The sequence below is a fragment of the Lytechinus variegatus genome, chromosome 13 (genome assembly GCF_018143015.1).
Source record: "Lytechinus variegatus isolate NC3 chromosome 13, Lvar_3.0, whole genome shotgun sequence".
NCBI classification, from domain to species: domain Eukaryota; kingdom Metazoa; phylum Echinodermata; class Echinoidea; order Temnopleuroida; family Toxopneustidae; genus Lytechinus; species Lytechinus variegatus.
In genome coordinates this window covers 17,914,527-17,932,165 of record NC_054752.1, presented here as the reverse complement: position 1 = coordinate 17,932,165, position 17,639 = coordinate 17,914,527, and the positions used below count along the sequence as shown (strand labels likewise).

General features: G+C 36.4%; 2 protein-coding genes across 2 annotated transcripts in view; one reads left to right on the top strand and one right to left on the bottom strand.

Annotated features, from left to right (window-relative positions):
• The window catches only part of LOC121426122 (sushi, von Willebrand factor type A, EGF and pentraxin domain-containing protein 1-like), an 80,430-nt gene that overhangs the window by 2,367 nt on the left and 60,424 nt on the right, over positions 1–17,639 (bottom strand). Inside the window, 9 exon segments of the mRNA XM_041622289.1 lie at positions 652–813; positions 2,300–2,741; positions 3,549–3,820; positions 4,305–4,508; positions 5,984–6,229; positions 7,232–7,483; positions 8,194–8,403; positions 8,793–8,984; positions 9,478–9,717. Coding sequence (XP_041478223.1) covers positions 652–813; positions 2,300–2,741; positions 3,549–3,820; positions 4,305–4,508; positions 5,984–6,229; positions 7,232–7,483; positions 8,194–8,403; positions 8,793–8,984; positions 9,478–9,717 — 2,220 coding nt within the window.
• On the top strand, positions 16,198–17,584 carry LOC121426125. The gene has a single exon (XM_041622293.1). The coding sequence runs from the start codon at positions 16,935–16,937 to the stop codon at positions 17,481–17,483; it is 549 nt and encodes a 182-aa protein (XP_041478227.1). The 5' UTR covers positions 16,198–16,934; the 3' UTR covers positions 17,484–17,584.

The following is a 17,639-nucleotide window of genomic DNA, read 5'->3' as shown; positions in this document are numbered from 1 at the left end:
TGTGCAGATGGAGCCAATTTAAAAATATGTAGTGATATTGACTTACTGAGCAGATGAAGAAGAAGGTTGTTGAGACATTGCAATGTCAAAATAGGAGAGTCAGATTTTTTTTAAAATATAGAAAGTTACTCTGGAATTTATCATTCATTCTAATAAATGAGAACCACAAGATTTAAAAAAAAATGTCAAGTGGTAAAAATGGAGACTTCAAATTGGCCGCATATGTGATGTGCTAGTGTTGTAAGGCAAGGACTACTCTTCCACATACTCCAATACATAAAATGGCTAAAATGTCTTTTTTTTTAGAAACTTTTACTTCAAATAATAATATACTACTGGTGTTATATTTAGATTACTGCCCTAGGGGAATGGGTACTTAGGAGAAAACAACAAATCCCTGATAATTGAGTACATGGCCTATGGGAAAGTTGTCCTTGCCCCTTGTCATAATATACTTACCAAGTTGCCAATATGAAATCTACATATTCTTAGTTTGAAGCAGCTATAACTTTCTTATTGTTTGTCCGATTTCTTTCAAACTTTCACCATTCTTTTTTTATTTATTTTCTCCTTTCCAACACAACATTTTATGACCAAGGCTGGATTCCTTTTAAACCAAGTTGAAAATAATCCAAGTATTTTTTAACAAACCTTCACAATCGGCAGCACTCCTTGCTCCCGGCTCCCTGGTAAAGGTTCCCTCCGCACATGGCTTGCATTGACTTTGAGCTTGTTCATCTTGATAAAAGCCCCTTTCACATTCAACACAATCTCCAGATGAGTGAAGGAAGTAGTGCCCAGTGGGACAGGCAACTGGTAGAAGATAGAAAAATAGCCTAAATGTATAAGTCATGATTCTATGAAAAAGAACCTGTATGGCAAGTAATAAAGAGGTAAGAGAGTAGATACTAAGGGAAATTATTTCACACAAGTTTTATTGATTCTGTATTATTTTTTTCAGCGCAGCAATCGAGGATGACACTGACATGAAATTCTGCTAAAGGCTGCCATGAAATCAAGCTCTGATTTGTGCTCAGAGGCCTAACAGGTCTTTATACATAACACTCTCCACAAGATATAAATACTGATATAGAGATTCATACAATGAGATTCAACAAAAAGACTAGAACTTTAAATAACTGCTATGGAACATGTAGTGGTTTTCAATCTAGAGTAACTGAGAATTAGTCTGTAGGCACAGAACTTTGGTTTTCGAAGCAACAGCACAAAGAAGTGAGACTAGATACATGTACTATATGTAATGCGGCTGCCTGTACCTAATGCCAATATGTTATAATGTTTGATGTTTGATATTGTGAAATGTCGCCCTCTGCGAGGGATGATGTCTTATCGCCCCTTACGAAATGAGGTTTGCCTTAAAGTTGGTGTAATAAAATTGCTATTACTGTAACTGGTTTCCCATCTCCTTTATTTCCTTAATGTCGTGGTGACAGCTGGGATTCGAACCTTGCCTGCTCCGCACAGTGATGGGATTCATGCTATCCGAGCAACCAGTTGGTCGGCAAGAATGTGTCGTGATAGGTGTAACAATTTTTTACTACCTCAGTGCCGTAGTCCCACATACAGTCCTTTGAATGGCTGTTCCCTCACCGAGGTCAAGACCTCGCCCCCAGGCCCGAGAGCGAGGCCGCCCCAGTCAAGTTGGTTCTTGTACTTTTCTGTCAGACTTTTCCAACTTTTCTAGTGATATAATGGTTAAAGGTACATTATGCCTTTTAATTTGTTTTATGTAGTAACCATGGTAATGGCCAATACTTTGTATTGATACTGATCTGTTAACTTACTTTGATTAATATTTAATATGTGATACCTTCCAGGAATGCAGGTCTACCGGTGTGTTCTCCGGAATCCATTGTTTGACGAGATAACTACATATATAGTTTTGTTGTACCTTTTAAAAGAGTGATTTGATTTTGTTGTTTAGATAGTAATTGTCCCCCAGCCCAATTGGTTAGAGGTTGACTTAATTACAATGGAAAGAAAGAGACAAGTGGTTGCGCCAATATATTATGTTTGATGTGTATTGTGAAATGTCGCCCTCTGCGAGGGATGATGTCTTATCGCCCCTTACGATGGCCGCGCACGTTAAATGAGGTTTGCCTTAAAGTTGGTGTAATAAAATTGCTATTACTGTAACTGGTTTCCCCATCTCCTTTATTTCCTTAATGTCGTAAGACACAGGCAAAGTAAAAATGTCATATATGAGTTCATGCTAGCAGACTAACTGAGAACAGGAAGAATTTGGATTGTTTTTGTTTTGTTTCATCAGCACACTTACTGCAGAAGTGATGACGATGATCTGGAATGTATCCAGGGTCACATTCAGAGGTGATCTCATCAAACCACAGATCAAGGTCTCTGCCTGCAGACACCAGTGAGTTTCTTCTAATCCCACTCCTGACACCATAAATAGGACCAGCTTGAGTATCTTCATCTGAAATCCCACTCCTGACACCATAAATAGGACCAGCTTGAGTCTCTGCATGTGAAATCCCACTCCAGACACCATATGATGGACCAGCTTGAGTATCTTCGTCTGAAATCCCACTCCTGACACCATGCAATGGACCAGCTTGAGTCTCTTCATCTGATATCCCACCGCTGCCACCAAATAAAGCATCTTGGGTGTGGTCATGGATGTGTTGTGCTAACTGGTACATGAACTCTGTCTGGTTTTGCTTATTCTCAGATAGATCATCACCCAACACCATACTCAGAACCTTGGGAATGAAAAAGATGATGGTAACGCTAGGAATGAGTCAACGTGATAATCTTCAGGTCAGCATTGCTGACACTGAAAAATTGATGTGAGAGCCTTATTTGTAAGGGGGTGTGGATACAAATGTCTGGACTTTGAACCATAAGGTTGGGGGTTTGCATCCCAGTGCAACACTAAACTTTCTTTGACAAGCTATTTATCAACATTTACCACTCTTCAACCACATGAAATAAATGGGTGTACTGTATGAAGAAATCTCATTGATCAGGTGACGTTTTACATTAGTTGTGCTACTACAATGGTCAACTTTAAGTAGTAAATATATTCCTTTGTATTAAGGGCTATACAATGTAATCCTACATGTATCAAGAGGATATTTTACATAATACATACATACCACTTTTTTCTTGTAGTTACAATGTACTGCATAAACTACTCTGGAAAAAATGTTGGATGTTATCATCATGATTACCATTATTCATTAAATATTACTATTCATTAACTAATCATTATCCTCATTATCTGCATCGATATTATCATTAATATCATTCTCATTGTCAATATCATTCATATTATTATTATTGTTAATATCTTTTTAAATATTATAATTGCCATCATCATCATTATCATATATCATATTATTATTGTTATCATTATAGTTAATATGTATGTTTCGATGTTGCTATTTTCTCCATTTCATTGAAAGGAAATGACATTTGAACTGGACGATCCGCATATCACATCATACATGGCTTTTAGTGCAGTTACGATAATATCTTGAACAATTCCTCCAAGCAACATGTATTACCATTGATACAGCAGCAATGCCAGACGCCTCTCCCAACCTCTCTGTACTGGCATCACGTTTCTGACGATCGTTCCCTCGTCCGCACGTGACCCTGACATGGTCGACCTTGCAAAGCAGGTTCAGGGTGCAGATCTCAGCAAAGTCTGTCTGGGTGATGATGCTCACAAACTTCTCTGAGATGGCATTCACCGACTGGTTGTCACCACTGCCACATAATCCTTCGAAGTACATCATGCTCAGAGGAAGGTTCATACGCCTTGGGTTACGTCGTCCTGGAAAACAATATTACGGTAATTTCTCTGAAATCTATCATAAGATATCTGTATAGAGGGTTTTAGCGATGGTTTACACATGCATATTTTTGTCTGCATCAATTGCCTGTCACATTCTCTAATCTTAGTTTATCTACAACCAGTTAGTCTAATAACAATTTGGTCTAAGTACCATATAGCCCATTAACCATTTTTTCTAATTTCCAGTTAAGATATACCCATTTTGTCTAATAGCCACTTGGTCTAAGTGATTAGATGACTTGTTAATGAAACAATAAGAAAAAATAGATTAGATAGAATGGACATTGAATCATCTGGAAAATTAACAGAATGACATTAGAAAAAAGGAGTATTAAGAAATGATGTCTGGACTGAATGGAATTTAGACAAAACTGATAAGTGGTTATAGCCACGACCATGCTAGATGATCTGAGAAATGGACATTACACACAAGGGGATACAAACCTTTGTAATGTTAACTTACGTGAGCAATCTGGTACATTGGAGTGAGGGGACCAAACTCCGGAGGAGCCACAAATGAAGAGTGTCTGGGGCGAGTCGGAGGACCTCAGACGAGGGATGTCATAACCCTTGTTACAAACCATTGTACAGTAGCGTCCGTATGCAAAGCCATCATCGCAGGCCAATGCACCGTTTGCAGGGATGTGGAGATTATGACAGGGTACAGCTAGTACAAAGAAATTCATTAATAATAATCTTAACACCATGTTGCATGAGATGAATTTGCGAACTTGACTATTTTTTCTATTTTGCACTCAATATCACATGTAATATGAACAACTAAAATGTGTAATAACAGACTTAAAAATATCTATTTCTACTTATTCTGCTCTTGATCATCAGATATAATGAATGAATGAATGAATGATTGAATGAATGAACAAACAAACGAACGAACGAATGAATGCAGACTTATATGTGGCACACCATTTTAAAAGGGAATGCAGGTCAAGCACCTTGGGGGTAATTGAATCATACTTTATATGCAAAAGGCTTACACTATTTATAATGTTCTGTCCGTTATTTGTCGACGATAAAAAATTTGCACAGTACAAATTCAGCCACACGCAATTTTAATAGCGTCCTTTACCTCAGGTTATTTTTAATATCAATAAGCCTGATTCCCAGACTTTTACCAGGTCTCATGATTCTTGTAACAACACCAACACTCGGCACCATGAGTTTATATTTTGAAGTAACTTCTGGTTCCTTAGTCTATACCGATTTCCCTTTCTTTCTCCTCTCAGACATTCTGGCACTGATTACGTGACACACCCCGGGCCCTGTCTTACAAAGAATTACGATTGATCTGATCAATCACAACTATGGAAAGCCAGTGACATCAACATCTAAAATGCATGTTTGTTAAAAATATATTCTGGATAAGACGTATAATCATGCATCCATTGTTTTCTTGGAAATTCAGTGTGCTTCTCTTTGTTTACAAAGGACATTGTTCAAATTTCCAGGAGAAAAAAATTACGGCATTGTTGGATTTTCATATATTTTAGTTAGTTTGGATCAATCGTAACTCTTCGTGAGACGGGGCCCAGGTCTGCTAGCAGTGCTTGTAAATGTGTTTCCATATGATAAGCTTCTTGACTGATTTCTCATCCTGCAGAGATTAAACAATAAATCATGGCCCTTGGCATGATATTATTCTTGCAGGAAACCCAAACTGAGCAAGTTCAAAATTATGACTACGTACTTTCCCCGATAGCTTTGTCAATAAAGTGCGGCGTTGACATTTAAACACATTTTGCTCTCAGTAAATTATATCAGTCTTGATATCAAAATGAAATATGCAGTTTTTGATATTAATGATTAATTCCTTGATGTCATGAGAACCAACTTTTCGTCACTATTTCTCTTTTCAAAGTGAATATAAACCCTTAATATAAATTTAAACACTACAATCTTCCTACGATCTTACTTTCACTACTACTGCTTGATCCTTATTTCTCCTCTCTTTTTGGATTCATTGTTCAGCTGAATTTTTTTTTTCTTAAATTTTCACTGTTATCTAGGAAACAGTGGTCAACCTAAATGGAAATTAAAGTAAGCCTCGTATAGATGTTGGTTCTTGCAAATGTATCATGAACGCATGAATTGTGCGTGGATATTATCACATCCAATACTTACGTTCAATGTCCACGTTGATACGACATTCTGCCTTCAATCCATTCATGCCGTCACTGGCCTGATACAAGATGGCATGGTGACCCCACGGAAGCAGAGCAGAATTTTGGTTATGGTTACAGTTCTCAATGATGTCAATTCCCGGAGGAGCTAGGAACACAGGATCGTCCCATTTAACCGCTGTCATCTTCGTCAAAGTGGTGATGTTCTGGTCTGGTGGGCAGAATCGCACGACTGGCCGAACATTATCTGAAATGTCCAAATAATACGGTACATGGTCTCATCCTATCAGTCTGATGTACATGTTATATAAACAAAGCAATACAACAGGTTTAAGGATGCAACCAACTGTGAGGGCATATGGAAATCACATACAATGTATAATGCTTTAATTCTATGGAACCATCTTGGCATGCATTTTTGACAGCTTCTGATGCAGAACACAGATGCAATGATATACATGTAGGCAGGGAGTCTGCATATTTGAAAAGAGTACTAAGCAATAGACATGGAAATGTAACGGAAATTGTGAGATGCATATACTAACTCGAGCATGTATTTAGCTGGTTGTGATGTCAGTTCCGAAAGCAGACGTGGCCTCTTCATCTATACAATATGTGGCAATTAGAAGGGCTTTATAATTTCCCACTACAAAGTCACATTGCCAGCCCATTTTATAAAACAAATAATGCATAGGTCTCATTGTGTTGATAAAGGCATCTTGTGTTTTCACTTTGTCATGCAAAAGCACAAAGTACTTGAACTGCATTGCCATGAACACATTCACAACTGAGCATTCTTTGGATATTATTTAAGATTTCCATGGATTCACCATTAGCATTAGTTACAGGGGCGGATCCAGGGTTTTTCGAAAGGGGAGGGGCACATTTTCCCCAAAGTAAAATTTGACAGGCCCCAAAAAAGAAGAAAAGAGCTTCACTTTCAAAGGGGGCACACTTCTGTTCTTTAACAACATTTGTACATTAAAAATTTTCATTGTGCCTCTCAAAAGGGGTGGGGGCATGAGCCGGCTGTGCCTCCTCCCCCCCCCCCTCTATCCACCAGTGATAAGTTATACGCACACACCTACATTTCATTATAATTGCTTCTCAATAGATGACAATTATTAGATATTTGAAGTTATTCGTATCTTAGAATTCAGAAAAATACAATAGATTACAGAGAGATCACCTTGGACAAGTGACCACTAAAGAAGAAATGATTGGTGATATAATTTGTCACTTTACTTACTGGTCACATAAACTTGGAAGACACAAGTAGCTGTATTGTTTGAATGGTCACTAAAGGAGAAACTACACGTGGTGTCGGTCGTGAAGTTGTAGGGCGACGTTAGGTCAATGGGATCTGTTATCATGGTAAGATCACTGTCGATGTTGTCTGCTGCATTAGGGAGGTCAAAGGTCACTTCCACTCCCCAGAATTCAGTGCGCATGGCCGTGATAGGTTCAACTGGACAGGATGTGAGTGTCGGAGCTGTGAGATCTGTAATCCATTACAAAAAAACATTGACTTATGAATAATCTATTACTTACTTAAAGATCATGTTTACCCCAACAAAACAATGATTTGAATAAAAAGCAAAAGATTAATCGTACCTAACATTAAACTCAAATTCATATGAAAAATTAGAGTGTTATTATTTGCTTATTTTAACAAATCAGTGATATGCATATCATCAGTAATTTACAAATGATTACTACAAATACAACAAAAATCACACACAAAAAAGATAATGTAAGGTTTTTAAAGTTTTTAATACACTGTTTTACTCACTATGGTTTTTACATCAGGTTTTTACTTGCCATGGCTTTTATAGAAGGTCTTTTCTCACTATGGTTTTTATGTGAGGTTTTTTATCATTATGGCTGTCACATAATCTTTTTATATAATTTTTTTACTCACTATAGATTTTAAACAAGGTGTTTTTACTCACTATGCCTTTTATTTTGAGTTTTTTTAGTCATTATACATTTTATATAAGGTTTTTACTCACTAAGGCTTTTACATCAGGATTTTAATAACTCTCGCTTTTATATTTTTACTCACTATGGCTTATATACCAGGTTTTTACTCACTACAGCTTTTAAGCAAGGTTTTTACTCAGTATGCCTTTTATATGAGGTTTTTATTCACTATGACTTCTAATACTAAATTTTTACTCACTTATACTTTCATATAAGGATTTTACTCACCAAGGCATCTTAGTTGACCGACAGTACCCAAATCAGAGCTCCAGTGACCAGATTCTAAGCAGGTCACTGATTCAAGTGCCCCATCAAGTGTGAGATCAAGATCACAATGAAGTGTGCAAGTTGTCCCAGAATGCACTTTGTCTGATGATATACATGATGACGGAGAAACAGAAAGGCTGGAATCTACGACCAATGGGTCACAACCAATAACTGAAATAAAAAATAAAAGATACTGTCATTTTAGTTGAATGGAATACATACATATAACAGTGGAGTTTCCTAATGCACTTAACATAGCTACACAATAATGGTGGTAATTTTTTCTTTTTAGATTATAATGAGAGTTTGCTGGAATCACTGGAATCTATAACCAAGGTGTCCCATATCTAACAAGGAAACTTGAATAGACAAGATATTGGATTGTGATACACAAAGCATGTACCGGTAAAACATAGGAGAGGATTTTCCAAGGTAATTTTCGCTTAAGAGTTACATAGTAAAGTTAATTTCTAGTTTATACAAAAATGACATTTTTTAAAGTAATGGGTCACTTTTAGATTTATAAAACAACCACCAGGTGTGCGATTTCCTATAATTACCTTGACAGTATGGATCTTCCTCTGTGTTCCAGTACATGTCTGTTCCATTAAACTCGCAGCTTGCTTCAGATGAACCAACCAATGAATAACCAACCAGACAGGTCAGGTGACACACAGAACCATGTGACCTGTCACATGACCCGACCAGGGTTCCAAACAAAGGAGGCTCATATGGTTCTTGACATTTACGTACTGAAAGAAAGAAATGAAACAGAAAAAGAATAAAAGAAATTAAGTAGAACAGAAAGTTAGAAAGACAAAAGGAAAAAAAAAGAGAAAATAGATAAATGAAAGAATAAAAAAAGTAAGCAATCCTATAAAATCATCAATCTAGACATTTGTACTTTACTGGCAGATCTGGAGAGTTAGGGAAGTTTAAGTGAACTGAATTTGAATTTATTGCATCTATTTCATTCATCATAATAGAAGATAGAATAACCTAGAAAGACTAAAGCCTTGTTAATTATTACTACCACCCTAACAAAACTGGAAACCAATCGATTTAAATAATAAGATAAGGTGCGAATCGCTTTTCCAGTCTTGAACAATGATCATAAAATACATTAATTTAAGCAACAAGAATTAACAATAATGAGGACCTGACAACTTTAAAAAACTGAGGTTGATTTAAAATAAAGTAGTAAACTCAGTTTAGCGGTATGAGTACCAACCCCAAAGTACTCACCAATGACATCTAATGAAAACCTGCAGATGTTTTCATTCCCGGTCTCATCTCTTGCTATACAGGTGACTGCATATGTGCCCGCAGTCATGACCCCAGCGTAGAGGTCACAGGTCACTTGAGGGTCACTGCCACTGTTATCTGATGCTTGGACAGACCACCGGACATTGGTCTCATTCATACCCCTCTCAGTGTAAACTACAATGTCAGCAGGGCATTCATCAAAAGTAGGGGCCTCCACATCTGGATGGAAAGAAAACCAAAAGTGGTCAATTCAAAATAATTTTCTTGACTAATGGATTCTATGATTCACATAGACTTTACATTATACGGGTCACTTACATAAAGCTATTGGGCTAAAGTTAGTCTTATTTGAGTAAAGGAGTGAAAGTTGAGCAGACAGAAGTACATGTACTGAGTCTCTCAAAGACTTAAAGACTAAAGACTAAATTTTAACCCATTAAAAACAAAAGATATTCATTCTGCTCACAAAACTTTGGACTTTGACACTTGGATTATTCTTGTCTTAATGTTTTCTTACCTACATATCCACAAATTCCTAGTTATCATTGGTATATTGTGGCAGCAGTGGGATATAACCCCCAAAACTAATTATTACCATTGATGTTGTGAAAGCAGAGGGATATAACCCCAACTACTTACAACTACTGGTCGCATGTCATAAGGTGGTCCAATTTCGCGAACAGGGTAAAAATGGTCAAAAAATTTATTTTTTGATATGTTATAGCTATTACCATTCTCTAAATAATGAAAAAGTTTTAAGTCTCGAATACCTTTATTTTTCCTTAAAATGACTAATTAACAGCTAATTATTACATAGACGTCAATGTAAATGTGAATTTTGAAATGTGTTTTTCTCAAATTGGACCTGCTGCACATAAAATGGTGTCAAAAGTTAATGCAACGTTGGATCACCTTAGTATTTTGCAGTTATAATCTTTAAACATCAATAATTAAATCTGTACCAAAAATCAAATAATTATCTGTTATTATATGCATATTAATTATACTAATTAATTAACAGTATTAAATTTCACATTTTTGCCCCCAAAATACCTGTCACTGTATTTATATGCTTGGCAAAATGACAATATCATGGGTAGAAATGTTTGTTGCAATGATACACAACATTTGTACTAAAAATTAAGATTACAAATTAGATAATTAACCAAATCTCTCCGGTTTACTAATTTATTAGGTTGCAGATCAGAGCTGACATACACATGTATTCCATTGCTGCATATTTTCAAAATTGTAAAATTTTTATGACATTTAGTTGTTCCCTGCTTTAAAACGCCCAGAAATATGAGGATAACAGTCATATTACATATTATAGTAAGTTGTTAATTAGGTTTAATTAATATTTTATCATTTACCACATCCACCGGCTCCGCCACCCCTGTTACTTCAAACTTAATGTGCTATAGTTTTTGTTCCTGATATTGTATTGATTTAATTCATAGTAATATATTTAGCCTATAGTTCTAGCTTCAAAATGAGATATTACTCAATAAATTTGGTCAAGATGCTGTGATGTAGCAACAATTTATCCATGGCACCGTGTGGAAAATTGTTCATACGCCACCCTTTTTGCATACCCAACTTATGAAATGCGACCTACTAACAATTATTGATACGGTGGCAGCCATGGGACAAAACCCCATACAACTATTTGTTATCAGTGACATTGTGGCAGCAGTGGGATATAACCCCATACAACTATTTATCATCATTGATTTTGTGGCAGCAGTGGAATATAAAACCATACAACTACTTATTACCATTGCTATGGTGGCAGCAGTGGGATATAACCCCATACTACTTATTACCATTGATATGATGGCAGCAGTGGGATATAACCCCATACAACTACTTATTACCATTGATATGGTCATTATGGTGGCAGCAGTGGGATAAACCCCATATTATCATTGATATATTGTGGCAGCAGTGGGATATAACCCCATACAACTTCTTAATATCATTGATATGGTGGTAGCAGTGAGATATAACCACATAAAACTACTTATCTCTACTTATATTATGGTGGCAGCAGTATACAACTACTAAAATATATATCATTGATATTGCAGCAGCAGTTTACAACTACAGTCCGACCTCTCTCATCCGCCTCCCCTTATCCGGATCTCTCTATTATCCAGACGCACACTTGCCGAGATTTTTTTTATTTTTTATCTTGTACCGGTACGTGAGGAAATGAGATTTCAATCTAAACTCAATCCTATTTGTAAACTCTCTTTGATTAAATATATTTCCCAACATTCACCCTACACCAAACATATTTTTCATGAAAATATCTCACCCAAATCACCAAAAGAACTTTAGGAATGATAATTTCCAGTAAATCAGGGTGCAGCACAAACATTTCATCACGTTTCTCTTTTGCTTCGCGGGAAAAACAACACATGTCTTGCTAGCTAACTTTAGGCCTCAATACGGACAGCGCCATCTATCATGTTTGAGCCTACAGTCAGTGTAACAATGGCTGACATTGCGAAGCTGCGATACCGGTCGCGATGATCTTATTTTAAAACTTGGTTTCATCGAGTCATTCTCTTTCTTTTGAGGTATGCTCGATGTATACCTCAGTCATTTTAGCAGGTAAATTATCCAAGAGTTTTGGCCATCGATCGATTTAATTTCCATAAAAACAATGCCTATAATTTGCACTGACTCTGCAGTGAATATTGTCTTTACCGTAGGCCCACTTAGTGTAGCTACCGCCGGTGGCCTGGGGAGGCAGTCGGCAGCGCAGCTGCGTGTATTTAATATTGGGTCTCGCAGATCCGGATAAATCCCTTATCCGGATTGGTGCTGGTCCCAACGTGTCCGGATAAGAGAGGTCGGACTGTACCTATTATCATTTATATAGTGGCAGAGTGGGACATAACCCCATACAACAACTAACTTTTATTATTGTTAGAATGGCAGCAGTGGGATATAACCCCACAAAACTATTTACTACCATTGATATGGTGGCAGCAGTGGAATATAAACCCAAAAAGTACTTATTACGATTGATATGGTGGCGGTAGTGGGACATAACCCCATACAGCTACCTATTATAATTGATTTGGTGGCAGAAGAGTGGGATATAGCTCCATACAACAACAACTACTCATTGATTTGGTGGCAGCAGTGGGATATAACCCCATGTAACTATGGGGCATAACCGCATACAACTACTTATCATCATTGATTTGGTGGCAGCAGAGTGGGATATAGCTCCATACAACAACTACTCATTGATTTGGTGGCAGCAGTGGGATAAACCCCATGTAACTCTTGGGCATAACCACATACAACTAATATCATCATTGATATGGTGGCAGCAGTGGGATATACCCAATACACTAACTACTAATCACAATTGATATGGTGGCAGCATTGCCCAATACTGATTACAATCGATATGGTGGCAGCAGTGGGGCATAACCCCATACAACTACTTAATATCATTGACATAATGGCAGCAGTTTTACAGTTGCAAGTGAAAGGTCACAAACATATTGCTCGCCCCACAAAAAGTACATCAAGGCCTAAAAGAAAACAGAGAGAATTTTTCAAGCATTAAGATGACTTATTTATATCAAATAAACCATTCATTTTTCTATATTTTACCTCACTATCTATTCAACTATCTAGAGTGATGGATATTTGTATCATTAAATTCATTGTATGTAGGTGCAGCATACATATTTACTCCCACAGCCATACTAATATTACAAAAGAGTTGACCCAAGATATGCCAGGGGCGGGGACACCACCCTCAACCTGTGGTGTTTCACAATTTTTTTCTTCTGTTATTACTGCATATTTCCTGATACAAAATTTGCAACATTTAAGTATGTGGTTCTAAATTATGCAACATTTCGTATGTATACAAAAATTGCTCAAAGAATGCGTTTATGGAGGTGCAAACAAAATTATACAGCCAATCAATATATATGCATATTTTTTATTACTTTGAATGATTAAAATCAATCAATTTTATACTGGTTATGATCAAAGTAGTGTTGCTAACAGATTTCTATTGAATAAACAATTTTTGAGTAAGTTGTAAGAAATTATTAAAAAATCATTAAACTCTTAGCTACCATATACCAAATTCTTTTTTGACAAATTCTATTACAATGCCACAATACCTACATGTACTTTATTTAATGATATTAGAGCCACCCCCCCCCCCCTTAATTCATCTGCAAAAATGCAATAGTGAAGGAAGCACATCATTCAAAAGATGAACAATATTTATGATTTCATACATATCAAGCATGAATTTATACTCGTTTTTTTTTTTTTTGGGGGGGCAATCTATTAAAATTTCAAATTAAATAATAGATGATACGGGTGACAATATGGGGACAATGTGATGGATCCCCCAAAGCTGTGGTAAGCCAAGGGTCCAAGAACCCAAGCTATAGCAGAACTAAATAAGAAAGTATTAATACAGATTTCTTTTTTTAATTCTATTTTTGTTGACTTTCAAGAAAATGAAATATAAAAAACAACATTTATAGCCATATTTAACATTTCTAAATACATTAAACAAGGCACAAAGACAACACAAGATTACACAAACCACCGCAATTACATTTGTCAGAGAGAATATGATCTGGGTAAAATGGTGTGTGAAATGGGATAGGAAGATTGAGATGGGAAAAGAGATTAAGATAGGGAGAGCGATGAATATAATTAGTTGAGGTCAAGATAAGATTTTTTTACTTGCAAAACAATACCGCAATACACCCCCAAAAATGATTATACTATATCAAATGGAACTTAGTTATGAAAAGAAATTACAAAGATGGTAAAAGTATGAATTCAATTAAAGGAACAGATATTAAAGAGCACTACATGAATAATTATATCAGAGAATACTTCAACTTTGTACATGTTAAATGCAAAAATAAATTTAGTAAACATAATATACACATATTGTAGAGTGGCCAGAGCTGTAAAGGGCGTGGTTCTAAAAACTTATAAAGATATCAGACAACCACACTCAAGGATTGCCTGTGATGAACTGCCCTGGGCTGAATAACTTTAAACCTCAGGGATTTATTTGGCATAAAATATGAACATGCATGATTTATATATAACAAAGGTAAATAATGAATATTCAAATATCAAAGATAGCAAATAAAAGAAAAACATGAATATACATGGCAAAGAAATACATGAATATACATGGCAAATGAATATTAATGAACCTAAGTCAGAGGGAAAGAACCAATCAGAGAATAAGAACTTAGCAAGAATCAAGTATGAGTGAACATGAGCATGAACAAAAGAAAGGGATGGCAGAGTGAATCTAGTATGTTGAAAGGAATGTAAAGAAGGTTATGGAAGAAAAGACAGAATTTTGATGACTAACAAGAGAAGAGAGGATGATCAAGAATAATGAAGAACACATCTATAAAACCCTGTTCACACTACAGCTATACAAACAATATCTCCTCTTACAAATAAAATGTCCCCATTTCAAAATTGCAGTAATCTTCATGTATGAGGAAAAAAAATATTTGACAACATAAAATGTATGTTTTCAACTATGATATTCATGATATTACGATATCTGAATAAAGTATATCAAGTTTTTATTTCATATCAATCATGGTGACTATGAAGTTTTAAAAAAAAATACATGTATTACAGGCCTATATGTATTCCACCACTGTCACCAATTTGAAGAGTGGCCAGCTCTGCAATATGAACATTTCTAAGGAACCAAATATATAAGCAATGCATTGTATGATAACAGAAAAGCTGATATACATAAAGCATATAAAAAATGTACATAAAAACACAAAATACTGAAATGTGTTCTCCAGAATGGAAATAAAGCAACACAAACAATGATGAAAAAAGAAAAAGTGGAAAAAAGCGAAAAATTTTCATATATATATATATATATACATATACATACATATACATATATATATAGGCATATAGTAGAATAACCATGTCTCAAAAATAAAAGGTAAATTTCCATTCTTTGCAGTGCCCATGATGCAACCCCCCCCCCCTCAAAAAAAAAAAAGAAATAAATAAAATAAAAATCTGTCAAAGTCGTGAAAAATATGTCTATTCAGAATGAATGCATAGTATACGTATATACATTCATTCTGAAAGACATGTTAATAAACTAAAAAATAATATGAAAAGGTCATAAAAAAATAAGAATCCAAAACATTGAAGAAAACTGGCTCAAATATTTCACTTTAATATGTTTTCTTCATTTCTTCAGATATATAAAATCAGGGCACATTGTATTCCAGTCACTTTTTCTAATATCTTTCTTATTTATTCTCCTGTATGCCAAGCTAAAGTCTCCCATATCAATGATATGATACAGTGGCAGCAGCTGGTAAAGCAACATTAGTTGTAGGCTGTAACAGTGAAATCCATTTCAATATATCCTTCCCTTTAACTCTGTCTCCCAATGACCTTTTGTAGTAAGGCCACCTGTCTGTCTAGGGCCATTATTAAACATCTATTCATAGCTACACACTCAAGAACTACTTGTACACCCAATCGGATACAATACCTACCATACCACCCCAGGCCGGCCACACACATATTCATACATCACACACACAAGAAAGAAACAAAACTGATTGAGCACACACACACAACTAATACACGCAAACCACACACAGAGAAGTTAACACACTGCATCCAAACCATACACACAGGCAAGGTCTTTATGCAGAGGGGATTTGTATGCATACAGTGCCTATATACACAATCCCAGTATACAGATCTAATAGAGCATGCCATTCAGTGCACTGGCTGTACATATACTTCAAGCTGTCTGGCAGAGTTTTGTGGTTTTTCTTCCAGCAATATCCATTGAGGCATTTTAGAACTTTTGTTTCATTTTATCTGCCCAAACATTTTGTATACTTTTTAGCTGACATCATTTGACCAGGCAATGATCTTCATGAATGTAATTTACTAAGTTTTGATCAAGGCCAGAGACTGCAGTTCTACAAAATGTTATTGCTTACTCAGACATACATGTAATGAGACACTGTGACAATTAAGCAAGGATATCACTTTGGGATTAGTATATCTCAACCACCAGCAACCAGCGATCATAGCATCCCGGTAACACCTGCAACTTCGCCAACACTACAAGCAACACCTACAACTCTCAGGTTGCTAACGTACAAACTTACAGTCTACCCCTGCAGGCAACAACACAGCATCATCTTGCATCATGTATCATATTAGCATCACTGACAACAGTTAGGTAGCGCTTCAGCAACATTGCCTACCACTTCCGCACTGCAGTTTCATACCACTCCTACAACACGCAAACGGACTTATCATCGGCTGATAAAAAGTCAGACGTGATTCATTCAAGTGGAAATGAGCTATCACAACTCTCTTCCACATCTTTAACGTCAGCAATGGCATCAAAGACCACATCAGCAATACCATCAACCACATCATCTGACCGTGAAGGTAATATTATTCAATCAAAATCAAGCTTTGCGGAGGTATTGAATCTACAAACCACAAGCACACTGACAGCATCATCCTGCAATGAGAAAACAACTAGTTTCGCCACCATGCAACCTACAACCCCAGTTGGCAACACAGACAATGCATTCCCAAAGATTCTTCAATCTCAGGCAGTGGTTAATGCAAAGAGAAGTTGCCCACAGAATGGGCAAACTCCTGAACATGCAACATCTCTCACAACACCAACCACACCGACGGTCAAGCAGCCACACCTACCACTACCAACAGTCAAACAGGAACTTGTTCAGAGCAGAAATGTGCAAGCGGATCGGTGTCAGGTTCAGAACCTTATTCATCAACAATCTCACCTTCAGCAACTGCAACAACAACTCTACCATCAAACCGAATACGACCTGCTTCTTCACCCCATCCCAATGTGTCACAGCCATTTCATCCAGGCAAGCTTTCTCGCAACCAGTTACCCCTCGATATGAAGATTGAAGCTATACGTCTGAGGGAGGAGGAGGGGCTAAGTGCGCGGAGCATCATGGAGATCATGAATATGCATGGGTTTAAATGTGGAAAGACACAAGTGCAAAACATCTTGAAGCGTAAAGATGAATGGATTGACCAATATGCACAAAATGTAC